The sequence below is a fragment of the Dunckerocampus dactyliophorus genome, chromosome 5, assembly GCF_027744805.1.
Source record: "Dunckerocampus dactyliophorus isolate RoL2022-P2 chromosome 5, RoL_Ddac_1.1, whole genome shotgun sequence".
In the NCBI taxonomy this organism is placed as follows: domain Eukaryota; kingdom Metazoa; phylum Chordata; class Actinopteri; order Syngnathiformes; family Syngnathidae; genus Dunckerocampus; species Dunckerocampus dactyliophorus.
Window position 1 is genome coordinate 2,426,523 of NC_072823.1, and position 17,455 is coordinate 2,443,977.

At 40.7% G+C, this 17,455-nt stretch overlaps 1 protein-coding gene across 5 annotated transcripts in view; it reads left to right on the top strand.

The window, feature by feature from the left end:
- LOC129180958 (zinc finger protein aebp2-like) overlaps window positions 1–17,455 on the top strand; it is a 167,288-nt gene that overhangs the window by 24,433 nt on the left and 125,400 nt on the right. For 2 of the 5 annotated variants that reach the window (XM_054775409.1, XM_054775413.1), the window contains exons 7-8: window positions 1,297–1,410; window positions 3,012–3,041. In XM_054775409.1, the coding sequence (XP_054631384.1) occupies window positions 1,297–1,410; window positions 3,012–3,041 (144 nt within the window). Of the gene's footprint in view, window positions 1–1,296; window positions 1,411–3,011; window positions 3,042–4,026; window positions 13,918–13,938; window positions 14,446–17,455 lie in introns of those variants that run through there. The other 3 variants (XM_054775412.1, XM_054775411.1, XM_054775414.1) reach the window with 3 other exon arrangements.

Here is a 17,455-nt window from a genome sequence, read left to right on the forward strand (position 1 = left end):
TTTCATCAGAAATTGATTTATTTAGCTTTTTATTACATTTGCAAACATTTAAAAAATAAAAATAAACTTCCAGTCATCATGGCATGTACTATGTTGAATTTTGAGAAGGAAAAATTCATTTAATTTGGAATACAGCTGTAATATAACAAAATGTGGAAAAAGTGAAGCGCGAAGAACGCTGTCCTGGTGCATTGTACATCATCACATCAGCGTGTACATGCCCAGGAAAGAGCATTTTTCTCTTAAATGAAAATGGCTTATTTTCTTATCGCACACGGTTATACTGGCCTTTCCTTATCAATTAATAACAAAGTGTAAAACTGGAACGAAGACACCAGCTGAAGTGTTATGTTTGAGTCCGATTATGTTAGATGCACGATTAGAGACTGGGTTATTAATATTGAAATTATTTGCGTCATAGTAAATGCATCTGTTTCTCTGCTTTGATGTTGTTTGACTAGCTTGTAAAAATGCAAACGTACACAAAGAAGCCATAAAATAATTGGTTTGCATTCTATAAGCTCATTAGAATAGAATGTTTTACATGTACTGCATGTCTCCTGTCCTTTTCCTGACCTTGGTCAAACCCTTAATACATTTTTTTTACTTTTTCTTTTTTTCTCCTCCAGCAGGCTGAATGCACTGCATGTGAACTACCTTCACGCCATCTCAGCAAACGGACTGATTAAGCATGTGAATAAGCGATTTGGCAGGGTGTCAGCTTGCTTGGCTTTGTGTATGTGTGTGTGCGCGTCTGTCTGTCTGTCTCAGGGGGCTCCAGCGATGACGCACATAGTGACGAGGGGAATGCTGGGGGTGGAGGCGAGGGTGGTTGAGGAGGGAGGAGAGGCACAGTCGACTTGCTAAGCTCTTTGTTTCCATCTTCTGCAACCTGACTTGCCACGCGAGGGCTCGCACACTCCCTCCTTTTAAGGGGATCATGCTGACGTGGGTACAGTAAGGTGCAGCCGAGCACTGCAGCACATCATGTGCGTGTGTGCGTGGCTGTCACCGCCCTGTACCTCAGTCTGAAAGGTGAGGAAGAGGTACTTTTACATGTGCCTGATATGTCGAATCGCTCTCATAATGCATAACTGCATAACACTTGGTCTGTATGCATGCACTTTCAGCAGATTTACATTAGAGTGATACAGAGGTTTGTCCTCTTTGGGTTTATGTGTGCAATATGTGGCCTTGGTGCCAAAGGCTCTCTTTGTCCATCTCAGTCATGCTGGCCCAGTTATCATGACCTCCTCCTCATTACGGCTCATGTTCTCTGGATGTGTTTTTTTACAGTCTGCCTGACGTGTGGGTGAATGAAACCGAGCGATCTCAACTGAAGACGAAAGTGGTGCACTTATCCCAGTTGCCGCAGGACACTGCCATGCTGCTGGACCCAAACATATACAGGTGAGATTGTGTGTTGGGGTGATGATGCTATTAGCGTCACTCTAGATTTGCTTATATAAAGAGGGCAAACACATGTTTTCCATGTGATGACAAGCCTTAACATACTTTAAAATCAGTGAGTTAACATGCTAGTGAGGGCGGTGTGTGCTGTCTAAAACACCAGAGGGCACTCACGCTTGTTTGGTAGTGACAACACACTTTTGTTGCCTGTTACCCAACCTTGTCATCATGACTGTCACGCTTGCTTTAAATTGCCAAACTAAGCAAAAGGTTGACGTACTTTCATGCATTATTTTTATATTGTTCAATTGATGATTACAATTATACAGTGGTGTGAAAAAGTGTTTGCCCCCTTCCTGATTTCTTTTTTCTTGCATGTCACACTTAAATGTTTCAGATCATAAAACAAATTCAAATATCAGTCAATGACAACACAAAATGCAGTTTTTAAACAAAACCTTTTATTATTAAAGGAGAAAAAAAAATCCTACATGGCCCTGTGTGAAAAAGTGATTGCCCTCTAAACCTAATAACTGTTTGGGCCCCCCTTAGCAGCAACAACAACGACTGCAATCAAGAGTTTGTGATAACTTGCAATGAGTCTCTTACAACACTGTGAAGGAATCTTTGCAGAATTGTTGTCATTCAGCCACACTGGAGGGTTTTCCAGCATGAAGCGCCTTTTTAAGGTCATGCCACAGCATCTCAATAGGATTCAGGTCAGGACTTTGACTAGGCCACTCCAAAGTCTTCAGCCATTTTGACTTGGACTTGCTGGTGTGTTTTGGATCATTGTCCTGCTGCAGAACCCAAGTTGCTTTCAGCTTGAGGTCACCAACAGATGGCCGGACATTCTCCTTTGGGATTTTTTGGTAGACAGCAGAATTCATGGTTCCATTTATCATAGCAAGTCTTCCAGGTCCAAGAAGCAGCAAAACAGCCCCAGACCATCACACTGCCACCACCATATTTTACTGTTGGTATGATGTGCTTTTTTGAAATGTGCTGTTACTTTTACGCCAGATGTAATGGGGGGACAAACCTTCCAAAAAGTTCAACATTTGTCTCGTCAGACCACAGAGTATTTTCCCAAAGGTCTTGGGGATCATCAAAATGTTTTCTGGCAAAATTGAGACAAGCTTTAATGTTGTTTTTGTTCAACAGAATACCGAAGAAGCACACAAGCACAAAGGCTGACAGAATTTAATTTGACCTGAACGCGCCGTAACTGCAGTTGCTGCTGCTGGACTCTGGTTTCATAATTGAATATAATTGTCAGACCTCGGTAACTTTATGTCTGCGTTGTCCCACTCCATTAAATCCATTCAAACAAATGAGGTGGGTAATGCCTGTGTCAGTCAGTGTCTCAGTGGGATCATTAAACCGACATAGAAATGAATATGAACACAATGAGTTTGAAGTGGGTGTGCAGTTTAGCCATACGTAAACGTGGGCGCAAATTCACTTAACTCTGGAAATTGTTTGACATTTTTGCTTGTTCCGTAACATTTTGAGACAAAATAAGTGGACACACTGTATATTGTTTGGACAGTTACTGTACGATCCTATATTAAACTTCTTAAAAACAATTGTCATTCCAGAGCACTCCCACAGAAGAGACTGAAGCAGAGGTAAGCAGCACCCACTCAGCAGCACATCATTATTATTAGTTAGAAGTTGTTTAATCATATGGAAGGGTCAGGTATGGCAATATATGAAAATATTACAATCATAAACTGTGGTGTGTTAATAAAATGTTACCATTAAAAACTCCTAAAGTTGATGACGTGAGCTTAGCAGTTGTGACTCCATAATTATTCCAAATACAGTGGATCCTCGCACATTCGCACATACATACCTGTATATTTATTTTTTTATCTGAAAAATGGGCATTTTTTTTCCCACAGAAGGCTCATCTCTTTCACCCCAAGTAATAATAATCTATAAATATATAATACGTAATTATAAGGAATGTTTATGTCTTTATGCTTCATTGATGATATTTTTTTGATAGTGATGATAGTTTGTTCGGCGGTCCTTGAACACACCATCTTTGCTGTGTGACACAAAAGTGATATCTACACTACATCTACACTTTGACTTCCAATTCTATCGCTTTATGGATCATCTTACATGATCATTCAGTAGTGGTGGGTATCCATACATTTTGTACATGGAAATGTGTTCAATAAGTGTGTGATCCCTATTGAAGAGAGCTGAATCTAATCTAATCATTACAGCAGTTACATTTATTGCAAATGTTGATCGAAAAGTGGGGATCTACTGTATCGTTTTGCATGATCACATATGAGAGAACAAGTTAAATTACATTTTTGGCGTGCAAACGATACCACCAATCAATGTAAACAAAGTCCTATGTTGACAAGACTTTTTTTTTTATTGAAACAAAGTGTCGCTATCATGAAAAGCAGTGTTGTATGACAAATAGCTAAAAAATATAACAATATAAACAATGACTTCAACAGTTCACCAATGAATGCCTTTCAAATGTATGTGTACAGACATATTTCCTAACAAGAGATCTAATGTCTTACAAACACTCTTACATCACTAAAAGCATCTGTTGCTCTCTTTCTCTCACATGTGTGCACTCAGCCTGTAAGGAGTCGTCTCTGGACTTTTTCTATTCCTTGCTCTTAGAAGTTTTTTTTGCTTTTTTTCTTATTGGGATGGGACACTCGTCGTTGTCGTTCTCTGCTGAGGAGTAAAGTGGTGATACATTGAAGTGAAACCGACTTTTTTGGGAGTATTTCAGTTTGTCGCGTGTGGGACAGGAAACAATATGAACCCTTTTTTTCTTCATCAAGAACATGGAACTTGGATTTTTTTTTTACCAAAAAAAAACCAAACACCCCCACCCCCCCGGCAAAAATCTCCTGATACCTTATGGTGAAAAAACTGTTTGATGCAACCTTGTCTAAACAATAATTTCTAGTGTTTTGTGTCAATGACATATGCAAATTTGTAACTTATTTTTTTATAACAAAAACGATTGTCCATGTTGTGGATGTACAGTATGTCAGCATTTTCAATGGAATTACTGTGATAAGCTACAGACAGTTATATTGTTAATATGTTGTGTGTGTGTGTGAAACAAGTCCATACAGTATTATTTATACTCACAATAGGCAGTGGTTTTGATTGAGTGGTTTTAACCCGTGGGGAAGTATGTACACATGTTACAGAAGCAATAATTACGCTGATAGAAACTCCCGTGCAGCTCACATAAGCCCTCTCCGCATTAACATTTCCAGGAATTTATTTACCCGGGTAAAATTATTCTCTGTAATCTATGAGGTTTACATTTCCATCACACTTCAAAGATTCTGAAAATGTATTCAAATTTGGTCCCTGTAGACTCACCCTGCAACTAGGTACTTTCCAGGGAAAATGTGTGATCAGGAGCTTTTTTTTTTTTTTTATCCGGGTAAATTTGGTGGAAATGTGCCAGGATTTTTCCAAATTCCAGGTGGAGCCCTGCCGTGGTAAAGGGGCAATACGGTCGGCTGCATGACCGACAGGTCAGCACAGACACTCCAAACTGTGCCTCCCTGCTTGTATATTGTGTAAATCCTTCTTGTCATTACACTTACAAATCAGCCATCTAAGCACTTAAAATCCTTTTTAAGCTACTTTTGTTTTCTACTGTGTGTTGTACCATTTAAATGGGTGTTTGTGTTTGGAATAAAATAAGGCACAAGATACATGCTGACAAATGTAGGTTGTTTTTACAGATGAGAATGGGAGTGTAGAAGTGCCAGAAAGAAGCAATACTTCTGTTGTGGTCTCAGTGAGTTCCTCATGTTTACATTGGCAGGATTGGCTGCCTTATTTGGCATCCACTAGCCGAAAAAAGCTTTGGAGCCATGCTGTGGAGAAGCTAATGACTAGGCCAGCAGGCTGAATCTCTGTCGGCCTCAGCTGAAAACGGAGTTCACAGAAAGGTCCACTTGCTTGCTCTCTCAATTGGACTTCATTGAAATGTAGGGCTTATGGAGTTGATAATGAAACCTTCAGGTGTTGGACTTTCATTCAAGAAGGCAAGTTTTTTTGCTTATTGTGTCTACTGTATTTGATAATATGAGGTTAAAAGTGACTTTAGGGGTGTTATTTTAAGGCTCTAATAATGTGAAAGAACATTTTTAGAAATTCATGAGCAGGTTTTCTATGCCTTAACTACGAAAATATTAATATTAAATCCTACTTTGTGGAAATTCACCTATCAAACCAATTAAGTGGGATACACGAGGGACAATTGTATTATCTTTGCGTTTTAGGAAAACAAGATATACTACACACACATCAGCTCTGACTTTGGAAAACAGTGATTGACAGTGACCGCTAACTATTTGTGTTTGACTCATCTTCAAGATTCAAGAGAGTTTTGTCGTGCATAGTGAAACAGCAGTTATACCATGCAATGAAAATCTTATTCTGTTCATTCTCCCAAGAAAAGAAAGAAAACACAAGAAAGAATAAAAACATCTTGATTTGGTCCTATCCGAATACTCGATTAGTCAACTAAGGAAATCATGAATGAACTAAGAAAATAATTGTTAGTTGCAGCCCTAACATGAGCCGACTTACACCAAAACTGCACTTCACAGTCTAGGAACGGAACTCGTACGGAACCAGAGGACACCTGTACTCTGACTTGTTATGAACTGACACAGTTACTTGACTGCAGTATCCAATCACTCATTCTATACTCAAGTCACTGCAGACAGTTCCATTAATTATTCTTAGTCTTTTATATGCAACATCAGTGGCCTGGAAACCTTGAGTTTGGTGACTGTTATCGAAAATTACTTCACACTGAGTATGTCAAGGGAAGAGAATTGTAGCTGTTGGATATATTTACGTGTCTTCAAGATTCAAGAGAGTTTTATTGTCATGTGCATGGTAAAACAGCAGTTATACCATGCAATGAAAATCTTATTCTGTTCATTCTCCCACGAAAAGAAAGAAAACGCAAGAAAGAATAAGAACATAAGAAACATAAACACATAAACATACAGTATATACCAATGAATTGAATGTCTTGAATGTCTCCACTTCATTTGCACATCGTGTTTTTTGACATTTTGAATACTGAATTATTTCTGAGGATTTTGTGTACTTCAGCTCACAGAATGATTGCCAGAAGGAAGCATGCTTTTTAAGTTGGACAGCCACAATGCTCGCCAAATCCTAAACGTTGTGTGTGTCAACCCTGGAGGAGGACCCTGGGATACTTACATCGGTTTGCAAAAATCATAAGATGCATACTTTTCTCTTCTTCTTTTTCAAAGCAAAAAGAAGATGTGAACATTTTGTTTGTCTTATCTGAATTGTCATTTTGTTATTTTCATTCTTCCCTCTCTGAACTCTGTTTGGAAAATGGTGGATCTCTGAACTTCTATTGTCCTGCTACTAAACTTTGGAATCCATTCATTGCCCACAGATGAGACGTATTCACTCTCACCTGAGTATAGCTGTCTTTAGTGTCCCAACTGTAAAACAGCCACTCTCCATTCGTCACAGAGAGTGAGTCATCAAAACGTGGATGCTTTGCTTGAACACTCGACTAGTTTCTTAGGCACACATAATTTCTGTGAAAAAAATGAATCCTACAATAAAAACATTGTACCGGTGATGCATTATCATGTGACATAGCGTCCCAGGATGATACAGTGCGATCCAAAACTGAGCATTACTATCATAATCCTTGTTACATCTTTTTTACTGGCTCTCATTAGATTGTGGTCAGTGAAAGAGAAATTGTATGCACTGGTGCAGTATGTACACCATTGACTGACTCCAAATTGTTAGTGTGAAAATCTAAACTCATGAATTGGGAGTGTGTAGCAATTATATAACTCATCATTGTATCTGACCTGCCTGTATTAATGAGCTAATGTCAAGCTTTGCTATTCTTGCCCAAGACTCAATTGCTGCTCGTTCAGCACGCAGACTCAGCCACTGTGCCGGACGCCCCTTTAGCCATTTACCCAGCATCATGCTCTCCCTTTCCGTGTTTTTTTTTTTTTATTTTATTTTTTTCAGACCGTGCAATTGCAATGGGTTTTATTTACAGACGATATTTTGTCATCATCCAGATTGTGTCATCAGTGCTGTAACAAAGGCTAGTGCAGGGGAAACATGGCATTTCGGCTATGACTTCTGTCTGCTGTGTTCTCAAGATACAGCTTTTCTCCAAACAATACAAAGGTACTTTTAGTTGTATCAGGCATTAAAATGAACAAGAAACTGAGGAAACAAGGGTGGTCTATCGTTTTTTCCATGACTGTATGGACGTTAGATTGTAGTTAATCACTCAGTCAGCTAAATTGACATTTGTTTACATTCTCAAGACACGTGTCATAATTTCTATATTTCAAGGCAGTATTACTGGTTTAAGGAGACTTCGATTGAAGGAGGTGCGCCTGATTGCTGGCCAACATCAGTTTGGAAAATGCGCCTTGAATCTGGCTGCTGCACAGGAGGATTCACGAGGGTCAAGGGCCTATTGCAACATGGCTGTGCAGTGATGACAGATGTAGAAATACTTAGCTGGACCTGTTTTTTTTTTTGCATGTGTGTGTATGTCAGGCCCTCAGGAACAGTAATTAGTGAAGGCTTATTCACCATGGCCAGCATCAGCTTCTTGTTTACCTTGAGTGTCACAAAGCAAATACTCTATGCATTGTACTCCTTTCTCAGAAGGATGGAGGTCACCGTATGGGAAGAATGGGCTACTGCTGCTGCTGCTTCTGTTTAAACACTTTTGTAGCCTCAGGCAGACTGAAATGTACTTCAGTGTGTTTCTACTGTGGTGTGCAGCAAAAACGGCATGCGATGCAGATGGAGAGAACTGAGCTTTTTACGTTTTGAGTTTTATTGATCTGTTTTATCTCCATTTTACTGTGAGGTATCAGTGGAGTAAGCGAGTTTCTCTGCTGGCTGAACCGGACCCCTCTTTTCTCTGATGATTAGATACACTTATCCTTGACATGTAACTGGCCTGCTGTTCGCCGCCCAGCAGTTTGTAAGAATTTCTCCATGCTCATCTCTTTGGTCCTCATGTGATTATCTTCAGGAAAACAGCAGCAGTTGATCCTACATTTATGTGTTTGTGTCTTTCACAGAGAACCCAGAAAAACCACAACTGTGATTCACAAAGCACTCAGATAAATGCATTGCAACGACCTCACCACTGTCTGATGGGCTGTTGAATTACTTGTCGGACAGTGACAATTGCCTTTTAGGCACAGCAATGCAGTATGGCTGTTGATGCTACCGGACTTTGTCTCGTTCATAGCGACTTTTGAGGAGTGTATGGAAGGGGCTTAAAGCATGCCAGTCGGGATTTGATAGGTCCGTTTTTGTTCTCCTTCACTGCTGAACTAAAGCTGGGCCTGTCAAAATAAGTAGCAAATCAATTCACGGCACGAAAAATAAAACCGAACTGGATAATTTTGCCATCCTCACTGTTTTTACACGTGCATCCGTTTTTGTTTTCCTCCTCGCTCTCCGCCAATCAGGCTGGATGACAAGACGGTTCAGTCTGTGCATCTGTCTCAATACCTGGGCATGTTGGTTCTATAGCGGAATGAACAGAGCGAACCCTCCTGTAAGTCTTGCAGTCTCTTTGTCCCAGTAAGGAGAGGTGCGCCACGTGCTAGCGAGTGCACTACTTGCTAGCTGTGTGTCGTGTGCTACACCATCTGATAACTTACTTCATGCCTGTTGTGCATAAAACATGATCTGATGTCAATTTCATCCCGTGCATTTCAGGTGGTTGAGAAGAAGTCCCACATGATCAACACCATGATTGTTTACAAGTGAGCTCAGGGGAGGTGTGCAGCACACACCACAGTACAGAGCTTGCCTCATTGGATAGTTTTTATTTTTAATTATTGGTTATTATTGGAGCTAATTTTAATCTTATCGGCTTTATCCGTATGACGTCATAATTCACCATAGTCATAGTCAGGACAAAATTTAACATGCACGGATTTTGGAGACTCAAGTGGAATAAAGACTGCAGTGAAAGAGTTTCATTTTCCAAAATACTGTAGATGAGTACAAGATATAATATTGTCAGACTGCGTGTCCCAGTCAGATATCGTGCAAATGAAGCTTTTGGCCTGAGCTTGTTTGAGGCAGCTGACTCACCAGGTTTGTTTTTGGCTGCCTGCTCTGGTAAGATTAGCTAAGGTACTGGCGACCGGTTGTTGTAGCCGCATCTCTTACACACATGGACATGTCACGCTAAATCTGGTTTGGTTGCTCCCTCTTCTGCGAAACGTTCTCAATGACAGCTGCATTTCCATTTGTGACGAAAACTTGAAGTCTTTAGTTGAGGAAACAATGGTCCTACATGAGAAAGTGTTGTCGTATTACTTGTCAGTGTCGGTCATGTTCTCTTCAGCAGGATGCAACCAATGACATTAGGGATCACATTTAAATAGAACATGGCATGTCTTGACAGTGTCCAGTCCCCAGATGGATGCTGTTCCAAGCGTTGTGTCATTGCTGGCCAGGTTATGTAACCTTCACCTCAGCATGAAATGTTTGACATGTGCACATATCAGCGTTGAAAAAAGGCAAGATGACAAGCTGCCTCCTGTTCTCAGAGGGAGTGCAGGAGAACACTGATGATGAAGGCTGAGCCTTGGAGGAGGCGAGGGGAGCACCACGCGTGCAGAGGGACCTTTTGTAGCCTCTTGCCTCTCAGGGCTCCTTTGGCCTGTGGATAATTGATGAGTAGAGTGAATAAGAGATGCATTTGTGACTGTCAGCCAGCCTGATGGGGACAGACACAACTCAAGTTTGGCTCTCCTCATCTAGCTGATGATGACAATGATGAGGACAATGTCCGTGTTTCTTCCTCGTACTCTTGGGCCGGTGGAGCATCAACGCTGTCATCGACGCTCTACCTCTTTAAGAGGGCCACAGAGGGTTGGCCTTGACATGAAAAGGCCAGGAGAGGGTCAAGTGCAGAGTTAGTGTGTCGAGCAGGTGAAGAGTGTAGAGATTTAGGATGGTAATAGGAATCACAAAAGAAATAAAACTTAGTGTGTTAGAAAGAGTACAAACAATTTGACTGGACCAGGATATTGGTTGACCTCACCATCCCCCAGCATACATTCTTAAAACCTTCGCATTCCAGGATTTTTTGGTTATGACCCATAAAATAGTCATACCCACTGTAAAAGTAAGCTGTCATTGAACCATTTGGAGACGAGGAATGGCTACGGGCTCTTTAAAAGCAAGCAAAATGTTTATTTTATTCCCAGCTGTCAGAATGTGAGTTTCAAAACACTGAAAATGAAGGATTTTTACACAGGTTGGTCTGAAATTAAGATCAGGCGTTCCATTTGGAGACCCTTAGTCAAAGTCTTGATTAACCTCATAGAAACAAGGATGAAGACGACTGTGACACGAGACTTTTGCATCGCATCCGCGCATGTGAACTCTGTGGAACACATACACAGCGATGAACGCGCACTGATACGATGGGAGAGAAAGTAACGCAGAGCGATTGTGAGGTCATTTTTTTCCATGAGGCATTTTTGTGATGCAAATGTTTTCCTCTGTTGAACGCATGTTGTTTTGAGAAGCCAAACTCTTTACTTAAGTGTCCCCACCAACTAACCGGAACTGTGTTCCTCATCACCGAAATCTGACCAGAACTCAGCTCACGGGACAAAGTGGGGGAAAAGTCATAGTTGATGCACTACACTGCTGATGGGGATGTCATACAACTTCATGTCAAAAATCCAAACTATCCCTTTCAAATCCAAGGCACTGCTGGCACTGTTATTCCACTGGCAGAAGAGCGCTCTGCCTTTACTAATCATTGTTCCACCGCAGTCCAGGGGTTGTGACCCTTACTGTGCTTGTGGGCTTTCCTCTGAGATTGATGTGACATGTACATGTATGTGCGCAGATGAAAAATATTCATGATATACCTCTGTCAAGTAGGAGCCAGCAGCTTGGTGCAATACACCTTGGTTGCCTTCCAACAAAGCTGTACAGAAAAGAGAGTGGTCTCCATTGCTACAGTACACTGTTGGTTACATTTACATAATGTATGTCCATGAGTGTTAAAATAAAGTACAGGCAGTGCTCGGTTTAGGATGCTCCGTGTTACGACGTTTCATGGTTAGGAATGTGCTGGCATAAATGAATTAAAAACTTACGTTTGGTCTGTAGACACAAGACTTTGCCACACACGGGAATGCAGTGTGTGCATTTGCAGCCACAGTGAGGAAACTTTTTACACTTCATTGTCTCTCAAGGAACAGTGCAACAAAGAAAAGGAAAGTCATCACCGTGGAAGTGGAAATGAGCGTCGTAGAAGGCTCAGGCAGAGGAGACGCCACTCTTTTGGTCTCAATCGCTCGACCGTCACGACCATCATTTACTCATTCAATCCCAGCCGTTTTTTTTAAAGACAACCCCTTCAGTAGCGGCCATTTTAGACGATTTTGACTGATCTTTCAAGGCACACGGAATATTGTGTTCTATGGCTATGTAAACATGAAACCTACCAAATGAAAGATTAGACTCCCTCCTGTCTTTCATCAGAAAAAAAGTGTATTTGTATCGTTTTCAGTTCGTTAGTAATCAGCAGTGGAACATACAGTACAGTAGGTAAGTTTCAGGAAAATATCAGTTTGCCACTAGAAAAGGGAGAAAAGCAGCTTTGTGTTGATACATTTCAAACATAACTTTCACTTTGACACATATTTTGTGCTTTTGTGACAGCTCAAATATCTACACAAGTATACCAACATAAAAAAACACAAAAAATGGGTTGTTTTACATCAAAATAATTTATTTACAAATATAACATAAATGTAAAGATACGATTTTCACATTTGGAACTGAACAAAGTAATTTCCTGGGTCGCCTTTTTAATAACCATTCAGCTGTTGTGGAGACAATTTACATGTCAATGTATTCCCTCAGCGAGGGATTACCGACAGAAATTGGACATGTTAGAGATTTGATAGAAAGTGGTGTTGTACAAATGGCCCCTGAAGAAATCTCTTTTCTGTCCCTGACATGAATACTGATGCCAGGTTTTCAGCGTCCGTGGTTAACTGCTGCAAACATGTACAGTACACCGCCATGTGGCTAAGATGTTCTACGGGTTCAGGACGATACTTGGAGTCATCTTGTAAGGGCATTGCTAATTTTCATGCGATAAATGTGATTGAGATTTAATGTAATGTGATGATGTACTCTTTTTATTTTTCTACTAAAACCATGATTACCTTAAAATCATGCTGGCCACTAGAAAGAGTGTATCTGTCAACCTTCTAACACAGCGTTATTGGCCCACAGCACATCCTAATGTATATTTTTTAAGAAAAAAAAATTACCCAGAGCCCAAAGTTTCTCAAAAAAAGTCCGTAGGAGGACGTGGGTTGCTGAAGATTGGTAGAAAACAGTTATTTATTTTATTATTTTATTTCTGTTCAGCCACCATGTCTCCGTTGGTGTGTGGCAACAAACTCATTTCATTTTAACAAGCTTCATTTCCATCATTTGGAAAATGGAACAAAAGACGAAGACTCTTGTAAGTGTATTTTCAGAGGAAGAAAATGTACCACTGTTGGAGGGATGCCACGAAACACTCGGCTCACAAGACGACACGCTGCACCAGATTGGGTCTACGAGAACGAGATGAGTCGAGCTTTTCGCTTTACTTTTCAGAAAAGTACAATGAAAACATAAAAAACATATGACAAATTACAATATATGAATATAATTTCTACTACGCTACACTCTTTTGCACTCACTCTGTTCATGCCATTGTTCTATGGCACAAGTGCGCCGAGGTGCTGAAACCAATGCACAGAGTGAACTTTCTTCCTGCCGGTTTGGAGGCGAGAGATGAGGAAAGCAGACATGCATGCACATGGCAAAATATAGAAGCAGGCAAAATTATACAGTTAATTTTCATTTATTGTGTGATTTATTATCATACCAGGCCAAGTGGCCACGAGATCTTGCCGCATTTTTGTCCTTTTGTCCACATTTTGGCCTTCTGATTTGAATAAATATCCTGAACTTGAAGGTGCGGGGGAAACACAAACCACACATTATCCAGGATTCTTTTACCCGGGTTGAAAAACCCAACAATTCATCAAGTCCCGGCCCACTGTGTTTTTCTTACTACTAAAAAGCGCCTGTTTAAGTTGACGTAAAATGTGAGATCTAAGGGGTCATTTCTATGCAAATGGGTCAATTTATGTCGAGGTGTTGTCGTATTGTTAGCTTCATCATTATCACTAAGCAGCCTGAAACAACAGCAACATAACTACTGTCTCGTTTCTACTTACATTTTGGTATTATCCTGGGACCTTTTGAACTTTATGACTTCCCTCACAAAAATCAAATCTAACTACCAAAGGGATGCTTAAAGTCATGTGTTTACTTTTACGGAACCAGTCTGCTATTGTCTCAACACATCCCATTCACCCACAATGTGTCCGTCTGTGCGTTTCACAGTGAAATGGGGACACGCTACGGGAATACACTGCTTGTGGAGAGCGGTGCGCTCCCATTGAGAAAGTGAAGACTACCCTTTACGCAACCACTGGGACTCGGTGACTGACATTTCCGCTCATGCCATCACATGAGCCGTGCCATTTTGGTGCAGACGTGGACGACTGCCACCATGTGCTCCCACTGCTGTGACCACACAGGAAACTCCATGTCTGTTTGTGTTTTCCAGAGAAAGCCAGCAGAGGTAAAATCTTCCATGACCATCTATGGCGGTAAACTGCCCGCTGTCTTCTCGTGTTGGTGCATCGCTTTTAGATCGATCGATCGATCGATAGACAGATACTTTCTTAATCTCCAAGCGAAATTCACATTTCCATCAGCTCTACAAAAAATGTCATAATAAACTTAATCACTTAAAAATAAAACAAACAAGGCAAACTAGGAGAGATAAATAAGAAAACAGAATAAGAATAAATAAGTAAATACGGAACAGATACATAAGGTAATAGGTCCAGTCCTGTGCGTATATTTTATCACTCCCCCTCTGTTGTGTTGAAAAGGCGCATGGTGTGTGGAAGGAATGATCTGCTCAGTCTTAGAGCAGGGCAGTGATAGTAATCTGCCACTGAAACTGCTCTTCTGTCGGGAGATGATGCTGTATGTTGGACAATGCTGGTTGTCCATGATGGAGAGGAGCCTCCTCAGTGTCATTTGCTCTGTCAGGCTGTCCAGCTCAGTGCCAATGACAGAGCCTGCCTTCCTCACCAGTTTGTCCAGATGTGTGGCGTCCTTCTTGAGGCTGCTCCCCCAGCACACCACTGCACGCTCTGCTTGGAGTAATGTGTTATGCATAGAAGTTAAACTAGCTTTTGTTATTTTAAAAATGTATCGGTACTTGTTTTGTATATTTACTAGTTACCTTTTGAGTGTTAAGTTACTGTGTGATGATTTTAGCTTTCTTTGTAAGATGACACCGTGAGTCAGACCGTTGGATTGAGTAATGACTGCGATTTCCAATGGGTCGGCAAGGTCTCCATGAGTTTTGTCATAGTTCATGTTTGGCTCCTGTCAAATAAAGAGTCACCTTGTCCTCATGGACTCGTGCACGCGTGTCATTTTATGACGTGGACATGTGCGGCTTATAGTCCAGTGCACCTTATACACCGGAATTTACGGTAATCTTAATCATTTGGTTAAGAAAATGTTGACTTCCATTGCATAAAATCCTTGAAATTGTCACAGATGACCGAAGGAGAGCACAAATTGAGGCAATGTGTACTTCCGTAAACACACGGCACAAGCGTGTGACGTTGTGCTTTTTGTTGTCAAAAATGCTGTTTTTGTCACTTCCTGAAAAACCCAGAAAAAGAAGACAAATCCACGGAAGATGATGAAAAATAGCACCAGCTTCTGGATCTCGTGACCCATTTGTCAGAATTGGTCGTTAGAAGTAGCCAATAATGCGGATTCATACAGCAATGCCATTTTGACTCTGCTGTTGCGCCTGTCTTGTTTCCACATAGACATCAATATGGCAGCGTTAATGCCTCCATCGCTGGCTGGTCGGCGTTCGTGTGTAAAAGGATCCGCAGCCCTCCTCCTTTTTGTGTCTTTGGGGGGAAGGTGTGAGCTGGACATGCAGCAGGCAATACAACAAGGAGAGCTGTGGCTTTCAGCTGAGTCCAGCGTTTTTCCTCCTGGCTCCCTGATGGCTCCCAGATGTTCCGAAAAGCAGACACACACTCTGCCTCGAGCTTCGCTTCCCTTGTCTGCATTTACTGGTACTCATGACGTCTGTCCTTCTAATTTTTTTCTGTCTTCACAATGTACACTTCACCTTGTCTGCTCGTAAGCACGCCTCCTCAAATAAACACATGCTCTTCCTTTCTTTCTTTCATTTATCACTTGTTCGATTCTTCAGCTACTGTGTTTGATCACACAGCCAACAAATAAACTGCCAATGCAACATTCATGTCATTCTAATGCGCTCCACTGCACCTTCACAGCACAGTGTCGTTTCACCCATTATGTTTCAGCTAAAACATCCCTTTCAAGTGTAAAAATAGCATCCCCCTTCCTCATGCATGGATTAATTTGTAAGAAAAAGCAAGGAAAGAGATACTGAGATGAATATTTTAAAGGGAGTAGGGAAGTAACAACCCCCTCTTAACTTCTCTGAATGAAAACGGCCTTAATGGAGTGTCAGGATCCATTCAACATGCACTACTGTACACGGCCTTAAAGGCATATGCTTTTTTTTTTTTCAATGGGCACATTAACCAGATTCCATTCAGACGGTAATGCTTAATAGTGATGGTTTTAAAGATAAAGGGAAATGTTTACCTGAAAGAACTAAGCATTTTCCGTTAACTGCGCTTTTATTCCTCAGTTTTTATGGTAATAGTTGTACAGGAAACATATAATATCCACTGAATCCCCAATTTGGCATTTGCGGAATTTTGGTCAAAAAAACATTTTTTACTTTTACTTTTTTTTCTTCAAAAATAGGCTGTTGTCTTCAGTAATAATTCATAAGAAATACATGATAATACAGGTAAAACGTACAGCATGCATGTTCCACTGTTAGAAAGCCCACAGTTTTTACATGTGGGCATTTATGCTTCACTGAAAATTGTCAAGCGTTGAGATTTCCAACTTTGTTCATCAGTCCTTGAACACACCATAGATGTGTGCTGAGACACACAAGTAAATAGCTTGTGCTTTTTTTTCAGGCATGGCCACAGCTTAATAAATACACCAAACAGAAGACAAACTGCTGTGTGGCTGTTGAGTAGTTATACATTTTATACTTGAATGTGTTTAATAAGTGTGTGAAGCATATTTAGGACTTAAAACTGGATTGTTTTGGAAGTGAGCAATGGCTATTGAAGAGAGAATATGAAATAATAATATATCATCAAGAAATATATATAACTACAGTAGACGCCCCTACAATGTAAATAATCCGTTCCGAGAACCTTTATGTTATAGGGTTTTTATGTTATACGAAGCGTAAAATACATGTAAATAGCCTAATTCGTTCCAAGATCTTCCCAAACTCACCCCTTTGGTACTTCAAAATATTCAAAGTCCACCAAATATGGTGGGAAAATATAAGAAAACGTTAGCATAAACATAGTAGAGTAACATTCCAATATAAAATAAGGTAATAAATAAGATTACTGTAAATGAATAAAACCGAAAAACAAAAACAATCCTACCGTTCTCGAGATGTCTTGATCAGGAGCGCAAGTGGAGGCAGGAAGGAGGCGGAGGACTAGCCTCAGTCGAAACGCGACTCAAGGAGTCTAAGAGTCAGCTGGTCTCAGACAAACGCACACGCACTACACGATAATGCTGTGTGCAAAATTTTAATTTGTAACTTAACTTAATTGTTTAAGTTAGTTTCAGGGGGACTACGAAGAGGAAGGAAGTTGAAGGGAGAAGCCTGTCTCTCACACAAACTCACGTACGCCCTGTATAACTCAGCCAATGAGATGAGAGCGGAGGCGGTGCCCCG